Source organism: Podarcis filfolensis (genome assembly GCF_964270895.1).
Source record: "Podarcis filfolensis genome assembly, chromosome: 15".
Classification (NCBI taxonomy): domain Eukaryota; kingdom Metazoa; phylum Chordata; class Lepidosauria; order Squamata; family Lacertidae; genus Podarcis; species Podarcis filfolensis.
In genome coordinates this window covers 36,317,286-36,332,472 of record NC_139618.1, presented here as the reverse complement: position 1 = coordinate 36,332,472, position 15,187 = coordinate 36,317,286, and the positions used below count along the sequence as shown (strand labels likewise).

The 15,187-nt window shown below is 43.5% G+C and overlaps 1 protein-coding gene across 2 annotated transcripts in view; it reads left to right on the top strand.

Moving 5' to 3' along the window:
• The window catches only part of UNC5D (unc-5 netrin receptor D), a 410,127-nt gene that overhangs the window by 298,001 nt on the left and 96,939 nt on the right, over positions 1-15,187 (top strand). The window contains exon 8 of one of the 2 annotated variants that reach the window (XM_083588433.1): positions 11,127-11,159. The exons of the other annotated variant lie outside the window; for it this stretch is intronic. Within the exon in view, the coding sequence (XP_083444559.1) occupies positions 11,127-11,159 (33 nt within the window). The remainder of the gene's footprint in view (positions 1-11,126; positions 11,160-15,187) is intronic. 2 annotated transcript variants of the gene reach the window in all.

The following is a 15,187-nucleotide window of genomic DNA, read 5'->3' as shown; positions in this document are numbered from 1 at the left end:
CCGACTGGTGTTCATTGTTGTTTTCAGTCTGCAAATGATATGTAATCAATGGCATTTTGTCCGTCATTTGAACTGCATTTCCTTTGCATTGAAATTAAAGGTGTGGAAACTATTATGTTGTTAATTAACTTTAATTTGTGTAAATTGCATGAAATAATGGGACAGTGAGACAAATTAGGTAGTATTTGGTGGCAGCTGAACTGCAGTAGAGTGTCCAAAGTGAAAGAAACTAAAATGCAAAAAGAGGATTGTTGATGGCAACACATCTCACATACTCGAAAACCAACATTCCCCCAGGCTAGTCTCTAAAGTGAGGCCTTTGTGCTTGGGTGCTTTAACTCAGCTCTGCAGCCGATTGAAACTATATTACATAAGGTGATCCTAGGCATTTCCCTTCCTATCTTTTCCCCTATTAGTGTACTGTTTGTTTGGTTACAGGCATCTGCTCCTCATGTAGCCACTAGCTTTAGTGAAAAGCTTGCGTTTAAATCCCATCAGATAGAACAGAAGGTCCTTGAGACAGGGGCAGCTTCAAATGTTGCCTTTTGCTTAAGCTTGTAGAAAACAAAACCTTGACTTTTGTCCAGTTGTGCTGCTAGACACAAGCTCAAATAGCAGATTTCTTTCCAAAAGGATTAGTGTTGTATCAAGATCCAAGTTAAGGAGGCACTGCTGGGAACATAGCAAAGCAAAAAATAATAATAAAATGAAATAAAAAATGAAAACTTTGTGCTTTGGAGCTCCTGTTGCTAGTCATCCCTCCAAGAGTCAAGGAAATATTTTTCCCCTTTTGCCAAGAGACACGAATGTAGAAAGTAGTTGTGTTTATTTCTGACAATGGTAAATGTGAAAAGGATCTAGGGGTCCTAGTAGACCACAAACTTAACATGAGTCAACAGTGTGGTGAGGCAGCTTTGCTCCTACCGGCTTCCTGGTGACTGCGTTTTGAAATAATTGCAGTTTGTTTTGGAAAGCATCAAAAGACCAATACTCTTTGGAGTTGGAACTTTGTCCATCAGTCTTGAAACTTTTGGCTGGTAAGACCACTGAGTTTATGTCCATGCACCTGAACAAAACTGCCACTCTTCCATTCTGAAACCATGGTAGTGGAATCTGAGCCATTAAGCCTGCATTCATACATACTTGTCATTGTATCCGCTTGCTTCTGGATTTTGTATTTTTTGAGAGATGTTATCAGCTCCAGCGCTCCCCTTCTTGTGAAGGAGAGTGAGCCCTTGCAGGGGAACAGTGGAAAGCAAGAATAAAGCTGAGATCAGCACAGGCTCCCCATGTCCAGCCAGTGTTACTGTCCTTTATCTGAACTAGGAATATGCATTTTATCCAGAACACCAATCTACCTCTCTTTGTTCAATCAGAATGAAATATTAAGTGAATATGTTTTCTCAACTATGTGAATTACGGTATATATTTTTTTTTCTGGAAAATGGAGCAGTCTATTTTCAGTCTATGTCAGTTTGACATGTGCTTGTTCATTAGTCCATCGTGTCCCCTTTCTGTGTTAATCTGTGATTATTTTTTTAAAAGAAAAGCACAGAAATTCGTAGGCAAATGCCCATTTTATTCTAAAGTTAGCATTTTGCAATACATTTTGGTATTATTATTTCTTAGCCAAGATGACTCATTAGCCAAGAATGCTCATTTTGGAGAATTGTAGAATGTGAAGGATCAATATTGTGATCCATGCATTAGTCCACAGGTGTGGATCAGACCAGTTTGTACTGGAATTTACAGAAATAAAATTTCTCAAGTTCCCATTTCCCTTTACTCCTTTGTGTGTCACACTATATGTATACGTCAAATAATCTTCAGGCTTCCCATGTTTATTTTTGCTTTCTCAGCTGGTAGGAATTGGTGCAATTATCCTGTCTTGGTTCCTTTTCTCCACCTCTCTATCTCCCCTTTCCTTCTTGTTTCAATATGTGCCTTTCCAGCTCTGATTTTCCCCATGGGGAATTGTGAAGGAAAGGTAGTGCAAAGCTTCAGAAAAGTAATCTCTGAGGCTATTTTTTTGCAGGCACAACTTGCTAACGCTGTTCCTTTCGCGAGGCCAAAAACATATGTGAACCAGTTCTGTCATTCAGAAGCGGAGTTTCTTCCCCAACTTCCTTGTTCAAACTTTGTGTTGGCGGTGCACGGCTGACAGTTGTTCCAGTCTACTCAGAGACTGGACAGGCTTTTGCTACCTGGTCTAATTAAAAGAAGAGGGAGAATGAATGAGAAAGGAGGGGGGAGCATATAAGGTGGGTTTACTGTTCATTTGGTCACTTTTGGTGGAAAGGTGTCCTTCGGCATCTTTGAGGGTGATGGTCACATGCTGAGGCTGTAGGGGCACCTGGACAGGTACAGAGTGCCACTGAGACTGTCCTGAGTCACCTGAGCAGAGTTATGGAGCTTTGAGAGTAAGGGACTTGCGAAGACTTCCCCACTTTTTGTTAAAATAAATAAACAGTGTAAGTTATAGTGAGAAGGGGCAGGGATGATCTGCAGCTCAGTGGCAGAGTACCTGTTTTCAGTCACCAGCATCTCTGAGAAGGGCTGGGAGGAATCTAATCTAAAGAGCTTCCAAAGCAACTACTCTATTCCGAAGTTAAAAATGGAAAGCGTAATGCTGATGGTCAACAAAAGAGGTTTAAAGACTCTCTCAAGGCAATTTTTTTAAAAAATGTAATATAAACACCAACAATTGGGTAACACTTGCCTGCGAGTGCTCCAGTTGGAGAACAGCCTTTACCACAGGTGTCATGGGCTTTGAAGACACCCAAACTCAGAACGAAAGGGAGAAACTAAGAGGAAGGCACGCTTGGCAAATACACACCGTGATCAACTCCTGCCCAGAAACCAACGTTCCCACAGTGGAAGGACGTGTGGATCCAGAATTGGCCTCCACAGTCACCTACGGATTCATTGTTAAAACCGTGTTTATGGAAGACAATCTTACTCAGCTACGAGTGATCGCCAAAGAAGAAGAAGAAGGATCTAAAGAGCTGGAATTACTGAGCTAGATGCACCAATGCCTGAACTCAGTACAAGGCAGCTTTCTGTGTTCCTAACTACTGTCCCTGCCCCAAGGAACCCCAAACAGGTTGTAATTTCTTTGTGTTGATTGCTGAGCCTCATCTCTTTCTCTCTGCATCTGGCTGCATTCAACCCCCTGCCCCCAGCAGCACAGCACAGTCCCGTTCATGCTTGTTTGTTTATAACCTACCACCTTCTGCAAGTGTTTTAAGGCTTGATGGGCTGAACTCTGGAACACAACACCAGCAAAAAGAATGGAGTAGTCAATGTGTCCCCCCAGTTTTTGGACTACAGTTTCCTGCATCCTTGATCTTTGCTGCCTAGACACTGGTGGAGGAAGGAGGTGCTGTGGGGTCGGTGTGCCCCAGGTGCCATTTTTTTTCCTGGCCCATGTAGGACCAGTCTGGATAGTTGGCCTTGGTGAAGACTTGACGTTTCCATCCCCAAAAAAGTTTTTGCTTTGAGTTCCTACTGAAATGAGGCTGCATTTTAATGTATTTTAATCTTGTTTTTTAAGTTGTATTTCAATCAATTGTTTTATACCTGGTGTTAGCCGCCCTGAGACTGGTCTTGGCTGAGGAGGGCGGGGTATAAATAAAATTAATTATTATTATTATAGCTCCAGCCCTGGGTGCACAGCATGTGCGCCACTCCAGATGCCAGAGCAGGAACAATAGTCCAACAACATCTGGAGGGCACCACCATGTTGGCTCTCGCACCCTAAGAAATGGGGAAAAAATATTATTATTATTATTATTTTGAAATGGAAAAAAAATTCAGAAAAACCCATTGCCCTGCAATTTGTATCAGTCAGTGGGTAGCGTCTTTATAGAACGTTTGAGAAATCTCATTGCAGGTATCTTATTAGAATGTTTTTTGCCCCTTTCCTGCTGTGCCCTTAATGATAGAAGTTTGTCCTCAATATGCACAGCAGCTTTCATTCTGACATTTCAATCTTGAAGGGAAGAATTCCTTTCTGGCTTCCTTGGAAGAAGGCGCTTGGGTCAAGCTGGTATGCGTACTTGAAATGCAAAGCTACATGTAGAACATGTGTCATCGCTCCCCCCCCCACCTTCCAGTGCCTCAGTCTTCAAAGCAGATATTGTGTTACCTTTCATTTTGCATCTTTCCAGACACGTTTTCTGTAAATGGGGGGGGGGGGAGGGGTTGAGCAGGTGTTCAAACATCAAACAGACAATTACAGCATAAGCATGCATTAAAAGCACAGTGCAGTCTCCCACTGCTTAAGGGAGAGCTTAGATACCACATTTCACTGCGTTGTGTGTGTGTGTGTGTGTGTGTGTGTGTGTTTTTCCTGGGTCTCTTCAAAAATAAGTGAAGGGCTGAATTAGTGTTCAAACTTTTTTTTTAAAAAAAATAGAATTGTGTATTAGTAAGCAGTAGGGAAATCTGCAAGAAAAGATGTAGATTCATCTTCCCTCCTAAAGGAGTCTCCCTTATGCATGCATCATGTGAAGGGGAGTCATGAATAAAGTGAGTTAGCATATCCGTGATTCTAGACCTGCCCCTAACATCCACCTGTTAGGTGTGGTTGTAGGCACTGCACGCAGACTTCCCCCTACATTTTGGAACCCTTCAAGACAGGGTTCCTGAACATACTTGCTTGGAAGCAAATATCATTGAATTAAATAGAGTTAATTCTTAATATGGACGCGGGTGGCGCTGTGGGTTAAACCACAGTGCTGCTTGGGCTTGCCGATCAGAAGATTGGTGGTTCGAATCCTCGCGACGGGGTGAGCGCCTGTTTTTTGGTCCCTGCTCCTGCCAACCTAGCAGTTTGAAAGCACACAGTGCAAGTACATAAATAGGTACCACTCCGGCGGGAAGATAAACGGCATTTCTGTGCGCTGCTCTGGTTTCGCCAGAAGCTGCTTAGTCATGCTGGCCACATGAACTGGAAGCTGCACGCCGGCTGCGGAAGTGCACAAACGCCAGCTCCCTCGGACTGTAAAGCGAGATGAGCACCGCAACCCCAGAGTCATTCACAACTGAACTTAACTGTCAGGGGTCCCTTTACCTTTGCCTTAAAGGTAAAGGGACCCCTGACCATTACGTTCAGTCGCGGACAACTCTGGGGTTGCAGTGCTCATCTCGTTTTACTGGCCGAGGGAGCCGGTGTACAGCTTCCGGGTCATGTGGCCAGCATGACTAAGCCGCTTCTGCTGAACCAGAGCAGCGCACGGAAATGCCGTTTACCTTCCCACTGGAGCGGTATCTATTTATCTACTTGCACTTCGTGCTTTCGAACTGCTAGGTTGGCCGGAGCAGGGACCGAGCAAAGGGAGCTCACCCCGTTGCGGGGATTCGAACTGCCGACCTTCTGATCGGCAAGCCCAAGGATCAGTGGTTTAACCCACAGCACCATCCGCGTCCCTTTACCTTTGCCTTATTCCTCAATAAATAGGCCTATGATTGTTCTGCACCTGGAATAAGATTGTCATCACATCCATAACTACTTCTAAGTAGATATATCAACTAATAGTTGATTTCTTGCATTTTTTGCAGCCACTAACACAGTGGTAACTCTGGTTACAAACACTTCAGGTAACAGACTCCGCTAACCCGGAAGTAGTACCTCGGGTTAAGAACTTTATTTCAGTATGAAAACAGAAATCTAGCAGTGGCGGCACGGCAGCAGTGGGAAGCCCCATTAGTTAAAGTGGTGCCTCAGGTTAAGAATGGATTCAGGTTAAGGACCGACCTCCGGAACGAATTAAATTCATAATCAGAGGTACCACTGTACTTGTTTGCTTATACAGAACCATCTACTTGGTTTTTAAAAAGTGGTTTGATGAGTCCCTGCCACAAGGGGGTTACTATCTATCTATCTATCTATCTATCTATCTATCTATCTATCTATCTAAAATCCCAACAGAGGAAGAGGAAGGAAAGGAAGGCAAGGGTAAATGAGAAATATATGCACACATACTAGAAGATTTCCCTCCAAATAAGCATGGGGAATAAATTTGATTCAATTTGTATTTAAAGGTGAACCTACCTGCTTTGCCCTTCCTGAAATGAACTGGGACATAGCCATCCTTCAAATATCACACATATCCAAAATCTTCAGTGTAGTTTTGCAGCACAAAAAATGCATATATTAGGGTAAAGTATGCATAGGAATGTATATATTAGTGGGAATTGTGTGCAAAAAAATGCATTGTATTTGGAGGAAGTATTTCTTCCTCCAAATTCTTCCTGCAATTCTGGGCTGCATCAATAGGAGTATAGCATCTAGATCAAGGGAAGTAATAGTGCCACTGTATTCTGCTCTGGTCAGACCTCACCTGGAGTACTGTGTCCAGTTCTGGGCACCACAGTTCAAGAAGGACACTGACAAACTGGAACGTGTCCAGAGGAGGGCAACCAAAATGGTCAAAGGCCTGGAAACAATGCCTTATGAGGAACGGCTAAGGGAGCTGGGCATGTTTAGCCTGGAGAAGAGGAGGTTAAGGGGTGATATGATAGCCATGTTCAAATATATAAAAGGATGTCACATAGAGGAGGGAGAAAGGTTGTTTTTTGCTGCTCCAGAGAAGCGGACACGGAGCAATGGTTCCAAACTACAAGAAAGAAGATTCCACCTAAACATTAGGAAGAACTTCCTGACAGTAAGAGCTGTTCGACAGTGGAATTTGCTGCCAAGGAGTGTGGTGGAGTCTCCTTCTTTGGAGGTCTTTAAGCAGAGGCTTGACAACCATATGTCAGGAGTGCTCTGATGGTGTTTCCTGCTTGGCAGGGGGTTGGACTTGATGGCCCTTGTGGTCTCTTCCAACTCTATGATTCTATGATTTTGGGAAAATGTGTATATTAGGCAAAATTGCTTACAAAAGTCTTTATATCAAGATAAATTCCTGCTAAAATGCTGGTGAATTTTTATGAGGATGTTAAATTTAAAAAATCACTAAGGTGGAAATATGGAAAACTGAGGTGGAAATATGGAAAACTGAAATTGGAAAAATGAGAAACAGAGAAACAAAAATTGAGAGTCACCCAACCCTACCTCCAAGTCAAGGAGGGCTATTGGGGAGGGGGATAGAGTAGTATACTCAGCCCTACACCCCCTTTGTTTTACAATCAATATAAACATCTGAAAAGAACTATTAATGAAGGGGGGACAGGTTGAATACCACATTCCTACTCATTTGTCCAGAACTGGATTTCCTGTATTATGAATTATTGTAAGCCAAAGCACATAGATTTACAAATATTGCTCATGAATTTAATTCGCCACAACGATTTAAATTATTTTTTCTGTGGTGATTTTCAAATATTGTGACAACATGCTTCAATGCAAATAGTCCACATTTATACTTAGGCGCTGTTTTCCAATGCTTTAATGAAGATGCACATTTTAAAATCACCCTTCCCACCCACTGCTTCTCTGCTGAAATTCACCCCCTTCTTGAACCTACTTTGCTATATCTTTTTTTTTTTTTTTTAAGCCATCAGGGCTTGCTTCTAACATGTAATTCTTCCTCAAGAGACTGCAAGCTAATTATCTGTAATGCATTATGTATGAGTCTGTGGGCTAGTTTACACCTTGGAGCGGCGGTTAGTGAGTGACAGAAAAGCACAAGTGTGAAGTAGAGTGTTCAGTGCAGAGATGCATACCAGGAAACAGCATCTATTTCTATGATGATGTTATCAGAAAAAACTCTGGTAGAATGTTGCAGTTGTTTCCACTAAGTATATATTTCTTGCTGGTATTAATCTCTATGTGTGATAACATGAAGTGGAGGCTTAAACCCTTTTATGTACAGTGGTACCTTGGTTCTCATACTTAATCCATTCCGGAAGTCTGTTCCAAAACCAAAGCGTTCCAAAACCAAGGTGGGCTTTCCCATAGAAAGTAATGCAAAATGGATTAATCCGTTCCGGACTTTTAAAAACAACCCCTAAAAGAGCAATTTAACATGAATTTTACTATCTTATGAGACCGTTGATCCACAAAATAAAAGCAATAATCAATGTACTGTACTATAAAATAAATAAGTACTGTAGATAATAAAAATACAAAATAAAATAAAAATTCTTACCTGCACTGATGATTGTCATTGTTTGGATGGGGGGCTTTTATCCATTTCTGCAGTCACACAATCAATCAATCAGTAGATGAACTGGGTTCTACACAGCCTCAAAAACAAATTAACCAAAAAAGCCTCAAAAACAAAAACACAAAATAAATAGCAAAAACAAAAGCGCCAAACTTAATCCGTTCCAGAAGTCCGTTTGACTTTTCAAATGCTCAAAAACCAAGGCGCAGCTTCCGGCTGGTGCAGGCACCCCGGAAACAATAGCCGACAACCGCATCAGACATTTGGCTTCCAAAAAAATTTGAAAACTGGAACACTTACTTCTGGGTTTTTGATGTTTGGGAGCCAAGGTGTTTGAGAACCAAGGTAGCACTGTATACCCGAAGTGGTCCATTTCTGTTGCTACACCCAAATCTCTGAACAGCGAGAGACTCCAGGGGTGCCGATGCCTACCCAGGGTTCAGCTTTTTTGGAATGAATGTCATTGACGACTCTGGTTTCTTTAGGATATATGGTTTTATTTGCTCATACATACAACCTGAGCGCAAGATGGAAGGGCTCACAGCAGACCAACAAACTTTGCCTCTCCATTAGACTTTCAGGGCCTTGGATTCAGCCCATAGAGCAAATCAAGTCTCTCCAGCAACCAGCTCCAGCCCAGACTAGCAGAATGACTAGTCCCTTGGCTTGTTATTTCCCCACCCCTATGGTGATGTGATATCCAGCCAATTAAGGATGAAAGGGAAGGTCTACTCTCTCCTGAAAGAACATAATTCCCTCAGCTGCCTCTATGACAGACAACCTGACAGGAGGGTACATTTGTGTTGGTTTTTCATTATCTTAAAGTGGTCAATATTGCTACTCAGAAACAAGGTGGGCTTTAGAGGTGTATGTTTGCAGTTTGACCTACTTAGCTGCACACCTGTGGTCTCTCGACTTTTTGTCTAATTAAAAGGGGAGTTACTTTCTGCACCGGATGCAGGAAGGGATGTGATAGGATAATTGGTTAATTGAAATTGTATTTAATTTGATCAAATGCCTTGTAAGCTGGCTGGTGAGGAGTGATGGCTTGCTGCGTTAGTTTTATTTTCGAAAAACATAAACAAAGAAAAGATATTGTGGGCAGCTGTTTATATCTGCGCTCCATTCGCTGCACACACTCTGTGTTGAAGAAGAAGTTCAGCACTCTGGGCCTGAGGTTCCCCACCACTGATTTAAATTATAGTAGGCATTCCTAAATTTGCATCTATGCATAAATGAGCATGTGCAAATTTAAGCAAACATTTGTCCTATTTATCTGTGTGTGATGCACTAGCGACCACCATAGACTCTGAACTTGCATAGAAGCCATACACTCCGGTTCAAAATCCTTGCTTTGCCTGAAATTATTTACACATAACAGGCAAGACAACCTGCATGTACTTGTGGCAGGCACACTTCATATAGGAGTGGCAGGTTTCAGAACACGATAGCAGCTTCCAGTGCAGATTTTAAGGCCTTGCATGGATGAATGTCAGTCAGTTTGAATGCGCAGGGATTGTACAATAGCCATGCAGGATTTTTGCAGGCAGCCGTATGCTGAACAGAAACTCATAATGTCCACTAACTTGTGTGACTTTAAAAGAGGATTAGACTAATACATGGACGTTAAGGCTGTCTGTGGCTACTAGCCATGATGACTATGTGCTGCCTCCCCGGGCAGTATGTCTGTGAGTACCAGTTGCTGGGGATCACAAACAGGGAAATTACTGTTGCTCTCAGGTCTTACTTTTGGGCTTCCCATGGACATCTTGTCGGCTTCTTAGCCAGGATGCTCGAAAAGAGCATTGTGTCTGTGGTCTTTTGGAGAACAGGGGTGCCAACTTGAATAAAATATTGTGGGGGCCCAGGTAAGCCCTGCCCTGCATAATCAATCACATAACTCAGCGCACAGACACCATTTGAATGGAAATGCCCATCAATGGGGGAGGGGTTCAGCCCTCAAATATTTTATTGTGGGGGGCAAAGTACCCACAGTCCCTAGGAGTTGGCTTCTGTGTTGAAGAATATTCTAGGGCTCCAAAGAATATCCAATGACAAAACAATTTGACATTTATTTATTTATTTTGCATTTTAATGAGAAACTACCCAATTCCCAGTTTTTGAAACAATATGTGAACTGAAACACAATTATCCTTCAACATTCACACTCCTCCAGATTTTGTAGTGCGGTTCTCCAACCATACAGTGTGTATAAGCAAGCATATATTAGAGGAAATTGTGTTTTAACTTGTTTTGTGCCTCCCACGGTGAGGTTTTCCCTACTCTCCCCTTTTCTGTACACTTCTCAAGTCATCACCTCTAGGGTCTAGGGCCACTTTAATATCAAGAGCAAATTTGCACCCATTGCTTTTCAGAAACCATTGTCTGAACACAGTCATGGCTTTTTTCCAGTAGCAGCTAATTTACTGGATTAGATAGACTGTTCTGTTTTCCCTTGCATCTAGCATAGAATTAGTAGTATCTGGAAGAGGTGCTCTTGAATGCTTGGAGATTCTGTTTGGTGGAATAATTCCAATGGAAAAGAATATTTCACTTTACCAGCTAAAGCATCTCCCAAGGCAGAATGCCAGCTTAAATTATATCCTTTCTATTGCACTCTTCTCAGATTCGTCCATACATGTCTGGGGGCAGATAAGGATAGAAACTGCATCCTGTTGAAATAAATGTCACAAATCTTATTGACTGGAATTGCAATTGTCCTTGTGTGTATTTGGACATTTGAGCAGAAATTTAAAAATTGATAATTACCCTCCTTCCCTCCCCCAAACACTTTAAGTAGTTTATTTTTAGTATGAAAGAAACAGAAGGGAATTTATATGTCCGGGAGAAGGGCGGGGAGAGAGATTACATAAAAATGGTTATTGTCAGCTGCCAAGGAGAAAATATTTCATTTGTAGAGCTGGACAGAAAGTGTTCTAGGAAATGCATTCCTTGTGCATTTATTAAGTGCAACTTTCTCTCTTTCTCTTCTCTCTCACTTCCTCTTTTTAGATAAAAAGCCTCTTCACGAAATAAAACCCCAAAGTAAGTTCATTTCTTCTCATGTAACTTTTTAATATCTTACTATATAATATTTATTTGTAAAAAGAAGAAGAATAGTTGTCACCAGTGCTTTTTTTCTAACAAAAATGTTTAGGGGTGCTCTCATTTTCCTACTCATATTGAAATACTTCTCCTCAACGAGACCAAACTTAGATTCACAAAATGTTTAGGGGTATGCGTACCCCTGCGTCCCCCCAGAAAAAAGCACTGGTTGGCACACTCCAGTTTGCATGGCCACCAGCAGGAGGGCATGCCAGCTGTGTCATGGTGGCAGAACAGCAGGCAGATGTTTCTGGGAGGTGGGTGAGCAAGCGGCAGGCAACCCAGACTAGTCACAGAGGAACAGACATGGCAGGCCGTTGCAGGCCCCTAGAAACCACCCTGCTTTGCTGCCGCTGCAGACCCAACACTGATGCAATTCTTTCAGCCTCAGCAGTGTTGGTGGCAACAATCCAGAATGGTGCTGGGGAACTGCTCCAGCAGGCAAGGGGACATTGAGGTCAAGGAGAAGGTAACCAAAGGGGTTGGTGTTGGCAGAACACCAAGGGGCAGGTTTAGCAAGCCTCACCGTTCTCTCCTTGTTGCTGCTGGAGGCCATGGTTGCTGAGGGAGACTTCCTCCTCTCCATCATGACTTGTTTGCCAACGGTGGTGGTAGTGGCAGGGTGGAAGATAGTGAAAAAGCTTTCTCTTCTTCATTCCCGTCTCGCCCATGAACAGTGGCAGTGACGGTGGGATTGTTGAATCAGGGCAAGTGTTGAAGGGATAGGGTAGTGTAGGAGGATTTTGGGGTGTGCTGTGGAGAATGGGGAACCTGGATGGTTAAGTCCGGTCAATGGCGACTATGGGATCGCGGCACTCATCTTGCATTCAGGTTGAGGAAGCCAGCGTTCGTCCACAGTCAGCTTTCTGGGTCATGTGGCGAGCATGACTAAACCGCTTCTGGTGCAATGGAACACCGTGACAGAAACCAGAGTGCATGGAAACACCGTTTACCTTCCGGCCACAGTGGTACCGTTTTATCTACTTGCACGGGCATGCTTTCGAACTGCTAGGTTGGCAGGAGCTGGGACAGAGCAACAGGAGCTCACTCCGTTGTGGGGATTCGAACCGCCGACCTTCTAATTGGCAAGTCCAAGAGGCTCAGTGGTGTAGACCACAGCGCCATCAACATCCCTACAATGGGGAAGTTATGGGTGAGCTGTGAGGGGATGGGGGAGTTTGAGGTGAACTGTAGAGAGACTGGCCACAGAGTTGGGGTAGACAGGAATTAGGGGTTAAGGAATTGTCTGCACCAGACCAGCCTCATTTATCTACTCGTACAAGTTTAGGTAAGTTCTCCCCCCATTAAACAGTGGCTCAGTGGCATTCAAAGGAGAGTTGGGAGTACTTCTGCTCTCTGGAGTGCCTCTCAATGTCCTTTAAAAAGGGTTGGGGCAAGCTGTGAAGGGGTGGTTGGTCAGGCGAGGTGTAAAAGGAGGAAGAGTTGGCCAGGTGTGGGGGAAGGGGAGTTGGCAAAGGGGCTGGCAGGTAGGGGTAGGTGGCATTGGTGCAGTCACAAAAGTCACAGAATATATCTTCCTTTGAAACAATAGCATCAACAGACCTATTCACAACTGCATTCGCAGTTAATACTGCCATTGTTGTTGCAACAACATCAAAATCAGAGCTACAAAGTATAACACATTATAGTTACTTTAAAATGTTGATGAAGAAAACGTTTGTGATTCCTCTTTCATTTCTGTAATAATAATTTACTGGACGGAGAATTAAAATATGCACTTTACTGGCCAAAAGCCATGTCCCCTCCCTCTGCCCTCATTCTGGGTTTTGTAGCAGAAAATATAGATACTTAACATTTGAGCCTTTAGTAAAATTATATAATGCATTTGTGGGAAGGAAAAGATTTGCCTTAAAAGTTAGAAATGAAGACTTAACAAACGGTTCAAAAGCTATGAAATGACTCACATTAATTAAAAAACCAAAAACCAAAAACAACCCACACATAGTTCATATGTTTGTTAATCTAGATGAAGCCTGAGTTCTTAGCACATAATTTTGTTTTGAAAATGTAGATAATATAATTACACTAGATTGGTGGAATGGGTCTTTGCAACTGGCTACCAGCCTTGATATAATTGGGACAGGGCAAGGATTTGCACTAGTGCCATGAAGATCTTCTCCCCCCCACCCAGTGGCGTAGCGTGGGGGGTGCAGGGGGGGCGGGCCGCACCAGGCGCAACATCTGGGGTTAGGGCAAATCCACGGGTTAGGGGGCGCAAATCCACGGGTTAGGGGGCGCAAATCCACGGGTTAGGGGGCGCAAATTACTTGCCTTGCCCCGGGTGCTGACAACCCATGCTACGCCACTGCCCCCACCCCCCCTTTCATTCTGTTCCCCAAATCTGCTCTGATGGGTTGGGAGAATATCCAGGACAGGTTTAGGGGTTGCACAGGTAGGAGAAAAGCAGGAAAATATTCTGCTGTGCCAGGAAAAATCCTTGCGCTCATGGATCCAGCGACTTAGTGCTGTGTTGACTATAATGCTATACCTGTGGACCTAGCTTGCTGGATGCATCACACGTGTCATCTTTGTGGAAGGCAAGGCTGAGCAGGTTTAGGTCATGCTAGTTGCATCATGTTCTGAGGAAGAGAAAACAGTTTGTGGCTGCTAGTGCTGTAGCATCCCTCCTCCCCATGTCAATATCTATTGTGGAGTGAATGTTTGGGGGTGTTTTTTTTGTCTCCCTGTCTTTCTGTGGAGCATTTTATCCTTACATCCTGTTAACTGCAACTGCAGACTTTTTGTTTAACATTCTGATAGTCCTGGGAGTTGAGACGACAAGGTGTTGTCTATGCACAAATCTCTCTTTTTTATGTAACTCTGTTGTTTGGGATAGTGGTGCCCAGGGCTTTCCTTTGTCCTGAGTGCCCACCAACAATGTTTCCCTTCAGCAAATTCCCACTGGCTCTCTAGTGTGCTCACAGTTATCTTGGTGTAGTAAGAGATAAGGCTGAGCCCTGCATCTAGGTCCAAAGCCCAGATAACGAACTGAATTGGGCTGCTTCAGGTTGACTTGAGAATTGGTCAGATTCAGTTGAGGAAGCCCTGAAACACCCTAGGTCAGATCAGGTCCTCCCAGAGTGATCTAGAGTTGTCAAAAGGGGGGCAGTATGGTGATGAGGACAAGGGGGTGGAAACAAGGGGTGCAGGCAACTTGATTTCACCTTCTCCCACCCCCCAACTACATGTTTAAAGCCCGGATTAATTGGGATGGGGAGGAAGGAGATGTACATCTCCTCTCCTTCCTCCTAACCAAATGACTTTGCAAGACCCCCAGATTGGTTCAAGGTCCTGGGCTGTATAAATTCAGAGTTGTAGGGTTTGAAGGAACCCCAAAGAGAGCCAGTGTGGTGTAGTGGTTAAGAGCGGTAGACTCGTAATCTGGTGAACCGGGTTCGCTTCCCCGCTGCTCCACATGCAGCTGCTGGGTGACCTTGGGCTAGTCACACTTCTCTGAAGTCTCTCAGCCCCACTCACCTCACAGAGTGTTTGTTGTGGGGGAGGAAGGGAAAGGAGAATGTTAGCCGCTTTGAGACTCCTTCGGGTAGTGATAACGTGGGATATCAAATCCAAACTCTCTCTCTCCTGCAAGGATTATCTAGTCCAACCCCCTGTAATGCAAAGTGCTGGATCGGACCCTAAATTGGATAGGCCCTTATAATATAGTGCAGTGACTTCTTGCTGAACATTTTGATATGTGTGCTCTCTCCCCTTATTATACTGTGTTGGCTACAGGGCTATGATATTGTGCCCTGCAACACCCCTACAGGGATGGGGATATGGAAGGAATTTGATTTCAGGTTTTAATGCAAATCTTCCTATTTGTGATGCAAAAGACACCTGTCCTTCAAAACTTCCACTTCCCTGAATTGTATGACGCTGTTCTCCAGCCGGATAATGTGTATATTATAGGGTAAAGTATGCATAAAATGAATATATTAGTAAAA